The 16,600-nt window shown below is 36.2% G+C and overlaps 1 protein-coding gene across 5 annotated transcripts in view; it reads right to left on the bottom strand.

The window, feature by feature from the left end:
• EXD1 (exonuclease 3'-5' domain containing 1) overlaps positions 1-16,600 on the bottom strand; it is a 331,232-nt gene that overhangs the window by 298,287 nt on the left and 16,345 nt on the right. For 4 of the 5 annotated variants that reach the window (XR_012478122.1, XR_012478121.1, XR_012478120.1 and 1 more), the window contains one exon: positions 14,725-16,141. Coding sequence is in view for 1 of the 5 variants with exons in the window: in XM_074235126.1 (XP_074091227.1) it covers positions 15,584-16,141 (558 nt within the window). In the remaining 4 variants the exon portion in view is untranslated. Of the gene's footprint in view, positions 1-10,922; positions 16,142-16,600 lie in introns of those variants that run through there. The other variant, XM_074235126.1, reaches the window with a different exon arrangement.

Below are 16,600 nucleotides of genomic sequence, written 5' to 3' on the forward strand. Positions count from 1 at the left end.
TGAATGAATGAATGAATAAATAAATAAATAAATAATTGCCTTGAGCAAATCACTCTTAACCCTACTGCCTTGTAAAAACAAACAAAAAAGAATCTATCTCCCAAAAACCTTCCAAAGTCTTGGAAGTGCAGTAAATCAGTCATAGGCTGAGGAAATGAGCAAACAGCAGACAAAGAAGAATCTGACCATAGAAAGTTACTTTTCTCCCATGGAAAATCAAAATACACACTCAGAAGATGACAAAGTTGAAGCTTCTGTATCCAAAACCTCCAAGAAAAATAGAAAATGGGCTCAGGCAATAGAAGAACTCAAAAAAGACTTTGAAAAGCAATTGGGGAGGTAGAAGAAAAATTGAGAGAAGAAATGAGAGCTTTGAAGATAAATCATGAAAACCAAGTCTACAACTTGGTGAAAGAAATACCAAAAAATACTGAAAAAAATAATATAGATTAGGTCAAATGGAAAAAACAACCCAAAAGGCAAATGAGAAGAAGAATGCCTTAAAAAGCAGAATTGGTCAGTTGGAAAAAGAAATAAAAAATTCTCTAGAAAACATAGAATAGAACTAAAGGAAGATGATGACTTTGCAAGAAAGCAGGAAGAAATAAAACAATGACAAAGGAAAGAAAAACTAAAAGAAAATGTGAAATATCTTATTGGAAAAACAACTGACCTCAAACACAGATCCAGGAGAGAAAATTTTAAAATTATTGGGCTACCTGAAAGTCATGACCAGGAAAAGAGTCTAGACTTCATTTTTCAAGAAATAATACAGCAAAATTGCCCTGAGATCCTAGAAGCAGAGGGTAAAATAGAAATTGAGGGAATTCACTGATCACCTCCTGATGCCAAAAGAAAAACTCCCAGGAATATTATACCAAATTCCAAATCTCCTAAGTCAAAGAGAAAATACTAAAAGCTGCAATTCAACTATCATGGTTCTGCAGCCAGGATTACACAGGATTTAGCAGCATCTACATTAAGGACTCACAGGGCTTGGAATATGATATTCTGGAAGGCAAAAGAGCTTGGATTACAATTAAGAATCAACTACCCAGCAAAACTGAACATACCCTTTCAGGAGGAAAGATGGATTTTCAATGAAACAGGGGACTTTCAAACTTTCATATTGAAACAACCAGAGCTGAACAGAAAGTCTGATCTCCAAGTACAGGATTCAGGTGAAGCATAGAGGGGGTGAACAAGAAGGACTAACTATGAGGAACTTAATGATGTTGAACTGTTTGTATTCCTACATGGGAAGATGATACTGATAATATTCATATGAACTTTCTCATTTATAAGAGCAGTTAGAAGTCACATATCTAGATAAGGCATATGGGGTGGCCAGGTAGCGTATTAGATACAGCACCAGCCCTGGAGTCAGGAGTACCTGAGTTCAAATCTGGCCTCAGACACTTAATAAATTACCTAACTGTGTGGCCTTGGGCAAGCCACTTAACCCCATTTGCCTTGCAAAAAACTAAAAAAAAATCACTAAAGTAGATAAGGCACAGGAGGGAGCTGAATATAACATAATGTAGTTGAAATATGGAGTCAATGGGTAATAAAGGAAAGTACTGGAAGAAAGAGAAAGGAGAGAAAGAAGGGGCTAAGATATTTCATATAAAAGAGTCAAGAAAAAGCTTTTGCAATGGTATGGAAGGGGGGGGAGGTTAGGGGGAATGAGTGAGCCTTCATCTCATTAGGAATGACTCAGAGAGGAAATGACATACACACTTATAGGGTACAGAAATCTATCTTACCCTAAAGGAAAATGAGAGGAAAGGGATGGGATGGGATAAGGGGGAATAGGGTGAGGGAAGGGGGAGAGTAGGTGATAAAAGAGAGGGAAGATTGTGGGAGGGGGTACTCAGTTACAACACATTTCTTAACAGGGATAGGGTGAAAGGAAGAGAGAGAATAGAATGAATGGGAGTGGGGAGAAAGAGAGTGGAGGGAAATAGTAATAGCAACTATGGGAAAAATATTGAAGCTACTCTTCTGGTGGACTTATGATAAAGAAGGCAACTCATCCTGAAGACAGCCATTGGAATCTGAACACAGACTGAAGCACACTTTTTTTTCCCTCTCACACTATTCTTGAGATTTCTCTATCTTTTGGGGGAGGAGGGCGTGAGGGGGCTTATGCTTGCTCTCACAACAAGATTACTGTAATAATATAAAATAAATTTAAAAAAATTTTAAAGAATATATATCCTACCTATAGCTTCGAGAAGTTTGTCTTTTGTTTCTCTTCATTTTTTTTAACAATATGATCTTTAATACTAAGGTCACATATCCTTTAAGAATGTATTGTGGGATATGGTGTAACATGATTGTTTAAACCTAATTTCTGCCACTATTATCCTATTTCCCCAGCAATTTTTATCAATAGTTTTTTTCCCTAAGTAATTTGAGTTATTTGGTTCCTTTATTTCCAGTTCTCCTTTATCTAGTCTGTTCCACTGATCTATTTTTTTTTAACCAATATTAGATTGTTCTGATAAATACTATTTTATGCTATAGTTTGCGGTCTAGAAATGCCATTGGAGGAATTTTGCTTGGTATTCACTGGAAAGTACTTGTGTCAAAATCAAATATATCAAATGATATAAGAACAATAAAATTAGATGCTCATCTTATTCTTTTGCATTTGGAGTTTCTACTTATGAATAAATGGATGAAAAATCTAAGTGCTGGAGATATAAATGAAAAAGCAAGACAACTCTGCCCTCAAGGAGTATTCTAATGGGAGAAAACAGCATATCTAGGATATTTTAGCTACAAATCAGATAGAAAGGTCCAACATCAGGGTGGCTAGGTAGTGCAGTGGATAGAGAGCACTAGCCCTGGAGTCAGGAGGACCTGAGTTCAAATCCAGCCTCGGACACTTAATGATTACCTAGTTGTGTGACCTTGAGCAAGCCACTTAACCCCATTGCCTTGCAAAAACTTTAAAAAAAAATAAAGAATGAGAAAGATCCTTAGGATCTTTTGCAGTGATAATGCCAGTACATATCCTTTATTGTAATTTCCCTTTGGTAAAACTATGTCCATTTCTTAAATTAAACTATTTGACAGTGCCAAGTTCTATGGGGGTGAGAGTTTTGTTTTTCCAGGACTTTGTATGCAATGTAAATTGCATCACATAGAGAGTCATGTGGAGGCAACCATAGGCAAATGCTGAAAACCTTTCAAAAACTTACTGGAACCAAGGTCAGAAAATTGATACTAACTGTGTGACTTTGGGCACTTAATCCCATTGCCACACAAAAAATAACAACAATCAAAATTTGCTGATATAGAAACATAGGGGGCACAGATTTAGAGCTGGAAGGGATTAAGACTTCTTATAGAGTTTAGACATTCAGGTGGTTAGCATCTTGATCAAAGAGGTTATTTTTAGTAACTCCCTTTCTAGATACCCATCTTAAGTATGTAGATAAATGCTGCTGCTAAGAGTTAACACAGCCTGAAAACCAAATTCTAATTTAGATAAATTGGAGGGAAATAGATCCCTGTGGATGATTAATTACTAAATAGAATCTGAATGCCTCCAAAAGCACTGTTCTTAAGAACAAGTCCATAAGCACTGAATCTATGGTACTTTAGGTTAATTATGCAAAACCACATGCAACAGCTTAAGGTGGTACTTAGAATCTAACTAAAGGAAAAAAATAAATTCTCAAAAGCAACACTTCACAATCAAAATGAAAAACTAATGATGAAATTCCACAGCAAGTTTCAGACACTGGGAACTTATAATAGGAGGTTACAGTAAAGCAGTTAAGATATGGCAGCCCCCTGTTCAGAGATAAACAGGCTTACTATGAGTATAGAGTTTGTATAACTTAAAGTGTTATATAAATTCGAGTTATAATTTTTAATGTAATTGTGACTTCAAAGATAGTATCACAAACAAAAACTGCTTCATAAACAATAACTGCAGTTACTACCCCAAATATACATCACACATATATTCTGGTAGAGTATAAAAATTCAGTTTTCAAAGCATTATTGAATTTTATAAAATTTTAATCGTATGTGTTTTCATATATACTTATAACTTTAAAATAATGGATTTTATTAGTATTTTATTTTACCCTAATTTATCTTTTTTTTCCTCTTAAAAAGGAAAAAAAATGGAGGCCTTTAATTTTTTAACCCTTATCAATTTTGAGCTTTTAACTGGCTTCTTAAAAAGCAAACCATGGCTTTTCTCCAGTCAAGTTTCACAACAAAAGCAACTTCTTCCACTCATTTCCCTGATTACTGGAACTTACTGTTTTGGCCATTACTTGAAAATATTTTCAATAGAATTTTTTTCCATTACAAGACTCATTTAAGAGACTCATAACTTGGATATCAGGTGACTTTCAATTTGCAAACAAGAATGCACTTTAGGGGAATTTCAGAAATCCAGAACAAAGGAGGAAGTATCTTACATGAATTAGGGATGTTGCTAGCATACCAAATTAAGTTTTAAGTTTTGGCAATGTTCAGGCTTCTAGCAGTAAAATCAGTTTCATGAAGAAACAATACATGAAGGCAGAATAGTTCCTTCCACTAATTTCATTCACTGTCTTCTTGATCCTCTTCTTTGATCTCTTGGCAACCTGCCTCTGCTGATTACCCTTTACTTAATATTCACTTTTTTCTAGGTTTTCATGACCCTGCTGGCTACTCCTGATTGTCTGACAAGTCCTCCCTCTTTTTATGGATCTGGGCATCCCCACCAAAGCTCTTTTCTAGATATTCTTTTCTTCTCACTCTAAACTATTTTTCTTAGTGATCTCATCAAGTGCCTATGGAGCCAATTTTATTCTCTACAAAGATTCTCAAATTTATCATATAAAGTCCAAGTTCTCTCCTGACCTCATCTCATATCTCCAACTGCCTATAAGATATCTTGAACTAGTTGTCCTTTATACATATTAAACTCAACATATCCAAACTAAACATCTTTTGACCCCAACACTCTTCCTAATTTCCCTCTCAATTATCCAGGCTCCTATCCTAGGTGTCACCCTAAATTCCTAACTCTCCTTTAGCCCATATACTCACTTTTTTTATTGTTTTATTTTTACCTTCAAAACATCTCTCCTATATCTCTTCCTTTCTTCTGACATGTTACCTTGGTTCAAGCTTATATCACTTCATACCTAAATTATTGCAATAACTTCCCCAGGCCATCTTCCATTCAGATCAAAGTGATCTTCCTAAAGTTCAAGCCTAACCATATCACTTCCCTACTCTAGAAACTCTAATGGCTCACTATTACCTCTAGGATAAAACATAAAATCTTATGTTTGGTTTTTTAAAGACATTCAAAACTTTATTCCTCCCTACCTTTTCTTTCCTGTTATACATTCTTCTCCTCTTCTTTCTCTGTGATCCATTCACACTAGCCTCTTTGCTGTCCCTCAAACAAGATGCTCCACCAGCTATATCTAGGTATTTTCATATGTTATTGTTTCCTGTGCCTGAAAGTCTCCATATTCTGATGTCCCTGGTTTCCTTAAAAATCTCAGTTGAAATACCATCTTCTCCAAAATAATTTTTCTTGATTCCTCTCAATGCTACTTCTTCCCTCTAAAATTATCTCCAATTTATCCTGCACAAATCTTATTTTTATGTAACCAGGTTCAAATTTAATTTATATTAGATTTTTCCTCTCTGTTGAACATGATTACTCAGTGCTCCTCACCTGTATAAGGAGTAAAGTAGGCAAGAGCTAATGAGAAGAGGGATCCTATTCTTTTGGCTTCTAGAGCTATGAGAGCAAAGTCATACATTGCCAGATTCTTTTCAGGTCCCTAAAGGGAGAGAGACTGGGAAGAAACCCATTTAAGAGGAATTAGCATCTTAATCAAATTCACATCCATATTTCCAATTTAATACATTAAAGACTTTGGGACATTTTCTTTCAGGTGAGATCTGGGACTCTGTACTGGTTACACTGAGATATCTTGATCCCAGTGGGATAGCTCATTCATTCTCCATATTGTATGATATATTCTCATCTGAACACCTTTTTAAATTTATCTTCTGTCTACTTGGATAAATGGATTTGCTATTTATATTCTTTATATCCCTGATATTTGATGGGAAGGGAACCAAACCTTGCATATATATAGTTTAGTGCACTCATTACTCATTAAGGGAGAGTCAAGAGCTCAACTTTAACTTAAACATTTCTCCTAGACTAACCATAGTTAGAGGAGATGACAGATATATTTCTGTCCCAATACAGAGTCTCTGAGAACAGAGTGGTGAGTTTCTGACTACAACTCTTGCTTCTCCTCCTGGCAGGAATCAAGACTCCCTTGGACAAAGGAGACTATTATACATTCATGTCTCACTGCCAGACACATCTAGATACACTTAAGTATGTCTAGGCTGCATGGGCATACTACACAACACACACTCGAGCATGTATGTTCATAGCTGTGTGTACTTTTTCTGAACTCATCAGACTGTGAGTTCTTCAGGGCCAGGGAATGTTTTGCTTTTCTTTGTATCCTTACCACTTTTGCACATTGCCTGGTACCTAGGAGGTTGCTTACATGCTTGCTGACTTCTTATTTTTTAACAAATTTCCTAAAAGAGTTAAATATCCCCAGGCAAATCTGAAATCTGTTCTGAGCCTATAAGTATTGCCTCTTTTTGCTTCCATAAGACTTAACTTGCAAAGCTTAGAAGCTAAGTTATGGTTCATATGACTTCAAAACAAATTAGTGTTTTGTATCCAAAATCATAGACATTTAGCTTCAGATGCGAGGAGTAGAAGAAGAAAAAAGAAAAATAATAGTATAGGATCAAGTGACATGTGAAGGTTAGAGATTGAATTTGGGGAGGAAAATTTTGGAAGATATTGAGGAAAATTTGAAGAAAAATTTACATTTTCAGGTTCTGCTTCAAGTTTCTATGAGAAAAAAGTAGAGTAGAAGGGGCCAGCAAAGAAAGAATTAAGGAGAAACAGTTAAGAAAGAAAAGGAGAGAAAAGATAATTGGCAAAGCTAAGTCTAGATTCTACTTCCAGAGCTTTCAAAGAGGAAAAGTCTCAGGAAGGCAAGGAAAATGTAACATGCTGTAGGGGAAAAGCAGATTTGTAAAGAGATTAAAAGATTCAGTAAATTAGGTGAGTAAGTAAAAAAGTTAGTGTTAGGCAGGGTTGGGAAGGAAACCATTATTGTGAAGTTGGTGTTTAAACAACAATAAAAAGGGAGGGGAGTTATCAAGTTACAGAGGTTCTGAGATATAAGGTATAAACATAAATGGATGCTGTATACAGACTAGGTCAGTAATAGGACTGAAATTTTAAAAAAATGTTAAACTTATTAGTCAGTATGGAACAGGGTTAATTTTGCAGTGATTTTCATTGAGCTACTGTCACAGTAAAGTAACTATTTTCTGTGTTTGGATGGGTTGCTATACCCCCTGAAAGAGAAGATAAAGGAATTCCATTAAAGCCACTTTTTTTAAGTTTTTGCAAGGCAAATGGGGTTAAGTGGCTTGCCCAGGGCCACTTGGGCAAGTGTCTGAGACAGGATTTGAACCCAGGTACTCCTGACTCCAAGGCCGGTGCTTTATCTACTGCACCACCTAATCACCCCAAAAGCCACTTCTAAGGAAAAAAGAATAAGGCATTTACTGGAGAAAAAGGGATAGCAATACAGTTAAAGCTAAAAAAAAAAAAAGGTCTGAAGATCTTTTTCTTCAAGGAATAATAAAGCCACAAAAATTATCAGTTGAGATATCAGTAACAATTTGGGATAAAAACAAGGAGTGCATTGGTTTTTATTTTGTCTCCTCTGGAGAACCTTGTAACAATAGATCTTCCATGTTTCTGGTGTCTCAGACAACCCCTAAAAATACATCAAAATAAATATTTAGACTCATTATAAGCAGGAGTACAAATAAATGATATTGTTAGGAGGAATGGAAAAAAAGAATTGCTAAAGATGATGAAATCTGAGGCAAGAAACTAGTGACAACTTGTATTCTCACTACTGCCAAATGAAGACAAAACACATAGAATAGAAAAATAGATCTGGAAAGTGAACTGTTAGTTAAGATAGCAGTTTCTGAGAATGTCACTTTGACTTGTGGCCACAGCTTTAAATATAAGAATTACAATTCCTGGTCAGGAATAAATATAACTAACAATGATTGAATGTACTGCTGCATGCCTCAGAAATTTAATCAGAAGAGCTTTAAGCTAAAATGGATAAGGGGAAAAAGAAAATTGCCTATTTATAGGCTAGACAGAGAGTAACTATAATGGGAGAAAGAACAACAGTTAAATACCCAGAAGTTCATAGGAGACAAAATCCAAAGAAGGAACCAATAGCAAAACTCCATGGCAGCTAGGTAGTACAGTAGATATGGAATGGACCTGGAGGCAAGAAACCTAAGATTGATACATGTCCTCACAGAATAGGCTTGTGAGGCAACCCTAAGGTGGAACCAATAAGGGAGGCACCATACCTAGGACTGCCCCCAAAGCAAAAGTATAGAAATTGGTACTGGTACCCTCCTAGAGCCCTAAGCACTGCCTAGCCAACTTGAGACACTCATGCTGTCACCCATCATCCAGTGTTCCCAATGGTCCCGGAACATGTCATCTATGTTTTCACTGTAGTGTTCAATGAAGTATGTGAATATTGAAATGCTAAGGGTGGCTAGGTGGTGCAGTGGATAGAGCACTGGCCCTGGAGTCAGGAGTACCTGAGTTCAAATCTGCCCTCAGACACTTACTAATTACCTAGCTGTGTGGCCTTGGGCAAGTCACTTAACCCCATTGCCTTGCCAAAAAAAAACTTTAAAAAAATGCTAAAAGGCTGTTTTTTGCCACTTACTGGAAAGAATCTAGAAAATTAGGGCTTTATCTAAGCCCTGACAAAACTCCATTTTGGCGTCCTTCCTTAGCTTATGAGCCAGATATCCAGGCTTGGATTAGAGGGTGGCAGCCACATCTAGCATAGTGGAACATGGGTCTATAGTTAGAAAGCAAAGACCAAAAATTGAACCATGTGCCCCTCAGGCTGACAGCCGGGGTGTGACCGAGAAACTGGTATAATAGATGAGATTCTTTATGGGCAGCTCATTAGCAACAAGGCAAGAGGAGAATGGAGAGGAATAGGACAGACCCTGAACAACCAGGACACAGACTGTGGGAAGTAAGTAAAGACATGAGGAGTCCCTCCACAGAGGGTTTCTGTACCTTCTGGTGTAGAGGTTTGGAGGAGAGGGTACCATCACAGCAGTGATAGAAAGAATGGGGCTAATGACTCTCTTGTGGCATGATGAAATTCCTGTTTAGATACAACAGGATACCCCAGAGGAGCAGGGGACCAGGAAGAGAAGACTTAAAGTAAGTTGGGATAAATGAACTAAGGGCCCTGATCAGGTGAAACCATTTGTGCACAGACCTCAAGAAGGAAGGGTACAATGACTAAAGGGTACAGGCAACTAGTAAGGGTGGGAGGGGTTTAGGAGAGAGTAGAGTTATGATAAGGCCTTATCTTCTGTTGCTATTTCTGCTGTTGCCATCAAAAAGGTTCCAGTACCTAGGGGTACTAGTGACCCAGCCCTTAGTTCACATTTGCCAAAATCATTCTAAAGCAGCTGGGTCCAAAGCACCCTACACCTCAGGAAGTGGTGACCATGTGGGACAAATGCAGGAACTTGGAGATAAATTGACATCTACTGACACTAGATGCTGCCATTATCAAGGAGGGAAAGAAATGAAAACAGGTAAGAATATTTCCAAGCCCTGTCCAGTCAGTAGGACCCAACAATCCCTTAAGGGAAGAAGCAGACCCTAAAACTAATTAGCTTTACCCATCACTACTAGAATGGTTTGGAAATGGAGGATTATGGTTATGAAAAAAGAGGAAGGAATAGGGATAGAATGAGGTTAGGCCAATGGCCTGCCAAGAAATTTAGACCATTCTAAAAGACCTCCAATAATAGCCAGAGGAAAAGGCTGGTGTACTAAGTCTATTTGACAGATGAGCTTCTGAACTTTACAGTCATAGAAATAAAGGAAAGAATGAGAAACCTTAAATGAAATTTTGGAAACACAAAAGGAAATAATTTCAGAAGGAAAAACAAAGCTTGTCTGAAGAGACAATCTGCGTTAATGGGAAAGTCATCAACCAAATTTTGAAAAAGTTATAAATAAAAAATGGTGATCATAGAGCATGACGTTAAAAGCATGGTATAGTCCTCAACAAAGTATTAGAAGTTCAGGCTCAGCTGAGATTAGTGAGGGAAATTAAGGTTAAAAGAATCACAATGATGTCTATCCTTTTTATTTGAAACTGCAATGAGGTTAAATAGAAGGATCAAAGATGTAGGACCACTGGATGGAATGATTTGGATGATATATGGAGAGATGACAGAACTACTTAACTCTAATTTTATTTCTTCTACAAAGGAAAATAACAGTTGAACTGAAAAGAACTAAAATGAATGATAGGAAGTTCATATGCTGATAAAGAAGAAGTTAAGAGTATCTAGTTTCCAAGTCATTCTCCTATTGATAAATAGTAAAAGGATATAAACAAGTTTTCACATGAAGAAATTAAAACTATCTATAGTCATTTGAAAAAATGCTTTAAATCATTATTAAATAGAGAAATGAAAATTGAAACAACTCTGAGGTACCATCTTATACCCACCCAATAAGATTGGCTAAAATGATAAAAAAAAAATGATCAGCTTTGAAGAGAATGTGGGAAAACTTCGACCCTTGTGCATTGTTGGTCAAGCTGTAAATTGACCGAACCACTTTGGAGAACAATTTGGAACTATGCCTAAAAAGGAATAAAATGCATACCCTTTAATCCATAAGTGCCAATAAACAGACATGACAATGTCACAATATTCACATAATTTATGGAACCCTCCAGTGGGAACATAGATGACATGTCCATTGGGAGCACTGGATGATGGATGAAAGAGCATGAATGGTTCAAGCTGGCTAGGCAGTGCTTGGGACACACCTATATATTTATAGCAGTGTTTTTTATAATGGCAAAGACTTGAAAATTGGTGGAGATACCTGTGAATTGGGGAAATGGCTAAACAGATTATGGTATATGAAAGTTATGGAGTACTATTGTTCTGTAAGAAATTGTGAGCAGAAAAGCCTAGAAAGACAGAGTTACATGAAATGATGCTGAACTAGGAGAATATTGTACACATTAATAGCAAGATTTTGAGGTGATCAACTATGATGAATTCGGTTCCTCTCAGCATATCAGTGATCAATCAAGGATCATTCTAAAAGACCCATGATGAAAAATCTCATCTACATCCAGAGAAAAAACCATATGGAGTCTGAATACCGACTCCAAGCATAGTATGTTCACTTTTTAAGAGTTCTTTTATATTTTTTTCTTTCTCATAGTTCCCCCCCTTTAGTTCCAATTCTTCTTTTTCAGCATGACTAAGGTGGAAATATGATAAACACAATTATACATGTTTAACTTATATTGAATTGTTTGCTGCCATAGTATGTGGGAGGGAAGGAGGCAGAAAATTGTGGAACTCAAAAGCTTGTAAAAGGATGAATCCTGAAGACTATCTTTGCATATATTTGGAAAAAAATAACAAAAACATTTAAAAAAAAGAATATCTAATTTCCCTTGCTGAAGTTAAGTTATCTGGCCCAGATTAACTATATCCATGAGTGTTGAAAGAACTGGCAGATATGATTCAGATTCAGTAATATCTAAATAATAACACAAAAAAACACAAAATATGTCACAGGCCTAGAGAATGGCAAATATTTCAGTTTTCAAAATAGGGAAGAAAACCAAATATGTATGTTATAGACCAAGAAGCTTAAGATTATTAGGAAAACTCTTGCTCATTAAAGAGATAGTGAATATCTAGCAAAAGAAAAGATGGTTATAAAGAGCCAACATTACTTTATCAAGCTCACTTCAATTTATTTAGTTTATTTTATAGGACTGCTTATTTTAGCATACCTTTTAACAAATTATTTCATAGTATTCTTGTGGAGAAGATGGAGAAATGGATTAGACAAATAATACAAACTGATTCAAAACAGGTTGGATGATCAGACTAGAGTTGTGTAAGATTCAACATCAATGTGACAGGAAGTCCAAGTAAAATATTTGAGGGCTTGGTGCTTGGCCCTGTGCTGCTTTAACAATTTTATCAGCAACTTAATTAAAACCATGAATGTCATGCTTATCAGATTTGCAAATGACAAAGCTGGAAGAATGGCTGAATATACTTGATCCAAAAAAGATCTTACTGGCTAAATCACTGGGTTAACCATATTAAAATAAAATTCAGTTGGAATAAAAAGTCACATGAATACAAAAAATATACTTCACAAGTACACGTTTGGGGACAGGGTCAGAAAGCAGTTCTGGAAAAAATCTGGGAGTTTCAGTGAACTGTATGTTTAATATGAGTCAGCAGTGAGATGTGGCAGCCAAAATAGCTAATGCTATGGTGAGCTACATTCAGAGATAGTTTTCCAAGAATAAAGATGTGCTAATCCTACTGAATTCAATGAATGAAAAAATAGTTATTAGACTCCAAGTACTGTGTGAATCTGGAGATAGAAATACAAAGTGTTTAAAGGTCCCTGCCCTCAAGGAGCTTGTGTTGTAGAAAAAGAGAAGACCCTGCATATAGAGAGTAAAGACCAGAGGAAGGTATTTTGCTCTAAGAAGGCACAAAGATGGTGAGTGGAACCAAAGAATAATTGTCATTTCAGAAATGGTAGTGTTAATTACTGAACTGATCTACTGCAGAGGAGGAAAAAGGAGAAAAGAACATACAAGGGAAGGCATGGCATGAAAATAATGAGAAAGTAACATGTAAAATTTTTACCTGTCAGGAGCCCAAGAGATGCAGCCCTGCTATCAATGGATCAATGGCCAAATTGAGGTCAGGTTTCATTTGATGTATTATGCTCAAGAACGAAAACCCCTTCTGAGAGTCAATGGGCCTGCATCTACAGGTGGAGGTAAGCAGGCACATTTGACTATACTAAGGAATGAAGTAGTTAAAAAGGGATTTTCTCTCTGTCCACTCTTTACTCCCTTCTCTCTAATCAATAGCTATCATCCAAGTTCAGGTCCCTATCTTGGTTTCACATGAACTACTGCAATAACCTCCTAATTTGTCTCCTGGCCCCCACTCGACCCCTTTTAATTCACCCTCCACACAACTGCCAAATTAATATTCTTACAGCACAAGTCTGATCACTTCACTTTCCTGAAACTCTCCAGATCTGTGTCCAACCAACATTTTCAGGCTTCCACGTTGTCACCCCTCTTGCACTGCTTTCCAATAAAATTGACCTCCATGTTGTTTCCTGTACAAGCTCACTTTTCTCCATAGGGCTTGAGCTATTCTTCCTCCTCATCCTCCCTGGGAAAGCCTGACTTCTCTGAACTTTTCTCCCCTCTCCAGACATTAATCCTGGCCACAATGCTAGTTACTCTGTACACAGCATAAATTTATTTATATATATATATAGTAAGACTTATATGTATTGTAAGTCTTGTTTTTATTTATATGACCTAGGACAGATTGTCTAGGACATAGTAGACATTTAAAAACTTACTGAATTGAATAGAGAGTAGCTCTCTTATGTGGCAAACATTCTGCTTTTTCATTTTGTTGTAAAGTCTTGTTGATTCTACCATATCATGGTCCATATATCCCCATATCTACTCCCATACCTCAGCTAAGATTCCCATCACTCCTAAACTAAATTTCTTTGCAAATGTCCTACATTTACCTATTTTAAAAATATTTTAATATAGCATGTTTCACTTCATCTATTTTTTCTTTATGTTTTTCTCCAGAAAGTTAACATTTATAGCAAAGAATTATAAAAAAATCATGTAAAACTAAAATCTGGTGACTAGGGGAGAAAAGTCTGCACAAAACATCTCTGATAAAATTCTGATATTCAAGATACATAAATAAAAAAAGAGCAAAAGTAATTCCTCAATCAACAGTCAAAGGACCCAAATAAATTATCCTCAGGATAAGAATAAATAACTATGAACAACCATATGAAATGCTCCTAATCACTAATAACTGAAGTGTTAATCAAAACAATTGTGAGGTTTTATCCCTCAGGAAATAGGATGGCAAAAAAAAAAAAGATGGGAACATTCACTGTTATAGTTGTTGTGGAAAGAAGGATACAAGGATGACCCATGGGTGGAGTGTGAATTGGTTCAATCATTCTAGATACAATTTGAAATTATTAAATAAAGTGACTAAACTATCCTTAATTTTCCCAAAGGTAGCTATCAAGGACTCTGTTATGGCTTTTCACTACAATCAGGACATGAGATACACAAAGTACCTTTCAAAGTACCATGTTCTAAAGATGTTTGAGTTTCTTCTAGACTATTTCATAACAATCAAACCTTGATTATTCTCAGCAAACTTTTTGAGAGCACAAGTACCAAAATAAGTTTATTTATTTATTTTTAATAAACAAAATTTTGAAAAAAAACAAAAATCCTAAACCACTAAGTAATTTTGCTCAATAAGCAAACACTCAGGGGGCGGCTAGGGCTTAGTGGATAAAGCACCAGCCCTGGAGTCAGGAGTACCTGGGTTCAAATCCCGCCTCCGACACTTAATAATTACCTAGCTGTGTGGCCTTGGGCAAGCCACTTAACCCCATTTGCCTTGCAAAAAAACCTAAAAAAATAAATAAATAAATAAGCAAACACTCAGCACTTAAGTAAGTGCCCAAGCCCAAGTATGATGACTTAGCCTAAGGAACTGAAAAATGTACTCTTTAGGTATAATTTATTAAATGAAAACAATGGGTCAAATCCTTGAGTTAAGCAGTTGACAGCATATTGCTTCAAGAATAGGGATAAAGAAATCAAATACAAAGAATTTAAAAGAATATCCTCGGCTGAAAGAAACTAGAAATATAATTCACTGATGCTTGTTTATGGCACAAAACAGCTAAGTCATTCAAAACAAAATAAAAACCATTTTTAAAAACAATAGGTTACAATGTGCCAGTAGCCTAGTGCTCTATAAGTAAATAAATATGACTGAAACTAAAATACACCACCTCTCTCAAAACTAAAACAGAGATGACTTTCTGATAATAAAGATTTTCTTTCTCTTCAAACTTTTATATGCAATAAGAAATAAGTATTTCTGCCCTGGTAACCTTGACATATAATGTCATATATGATTCTAAATTTGACTTTATTTAACATGCCTGTTTCCTACCCTCATAATAACAACCAAGAAAAAAATAAAAACAAGGAGTAGAAGGTGAGGACGAGTAAATAGAGAAAAAAACCCACATAAGAGATAGAAATTACACACACCAAGAAGTCTAAAATGAGTTTTCCTATATAGGAACAGAATGGCTACACACATTCCATTACTGGGGAAGTGCCAGCTTTCAGGTTTGCAAAACAATTAGTTACTACAAGATTTTATACCTGAATTTAGCTAGGAGTCATGCCTCTCTGAGGCTGAATAAGAGAAAGATTAGTTCTAATTAAAAATTGAAAGTAATCTCTTAGAAGTGTTACTTTCCTGAAGGAGGGAAAGAGACCAACATTTTGTTTTCTACATTCTCTTCTTTTCCCCCCATCAATAGCAGCTCTATTTTCTCTTGCAAGGTCAAGCTGGATTGAGTTTGTTTGGGTATATTAGCTTGTTCCTTCTGAGTCACTTTGTCATCCTTTGAACCCTGAGGTAGACCAAAGCAACTGGGTATCTTTGTGGTAGAGTCACCTGTTTCTGACTCCTCTGTGGAAGATGACTGTTGATGTTTTTGTCTCACTTGTTTACTGTCATATTTTTTTTCTTGTTTCTGCAAATACTTCTCTTCTTGAGCCTTCTGGGGTTTGAGATATCCTAAATCCAAAACTTTAGGAGGTAGAGATCCTTCAAATGGCAAAGAACATCTCGTGCTTTTTTGCTTCCCTTCTTCTTCCACTGCCTTTTCTTTGGGATAGATTAGTTGTGTTCTAACTAGGAGCCCCTCTGCATTTGTCTCATAATCTTTCATAGCTCGTTCTCTTCGAAGTCTCTGAAAATCCATCAGCTGACGCAATTCCTCTGGCAGCTCCAAACATGATGGCTAAGGAAAGACAGGAAACATTCCTACTTTTTCAAAATTCCTGTGTTTTTGAAATTATTTTACACTTACTAACAAATTGTCCATGCTTAAATTATGCTTACACAGTGCCCTCTAGTGACATCAGCTAGTATTGAGAAAGGAAATTATATTCATCCACAATTTTTAAGATAAAAACTGGTATGGGTATGTTTATGGTGGCAAATAATTCCAGAATGTGGTCCCAATGAGAATATTTGTCCTCAGTTATTGCCAACAGTATAATGTTTGTTATGGCAATAGGGAAACAGCTCAAAGTAAAGATAAGAACAATGGTCATGGAGTTAGGAAACCTAGGTTCAAGTCCTGATGCTAACCCTTAATGGGTAATGATAGACAAGTCTTTTATTCTTTCTGTTAATTTCCCCATCTGCAAATGGGGATAATATTTGTATGGCCTGCCACAAGGTTATTTTGTACACA

Source organism: Macrotis lagotis, chromosome 4 (genome assembly GCF_037893015.1).
Source record: "Macrotis lagotis isolate mMagLag1 chromosome 4, bilby.v1.9.chrom.fasta, whole genome shotgun sequence".
Classification (NCBI taxonomy): Eukaryota; Metazoa; Chordata; class Mammalia; order Peramelemorphia; family Peramelidae; genus Macrotis; species Macrotis lagotis.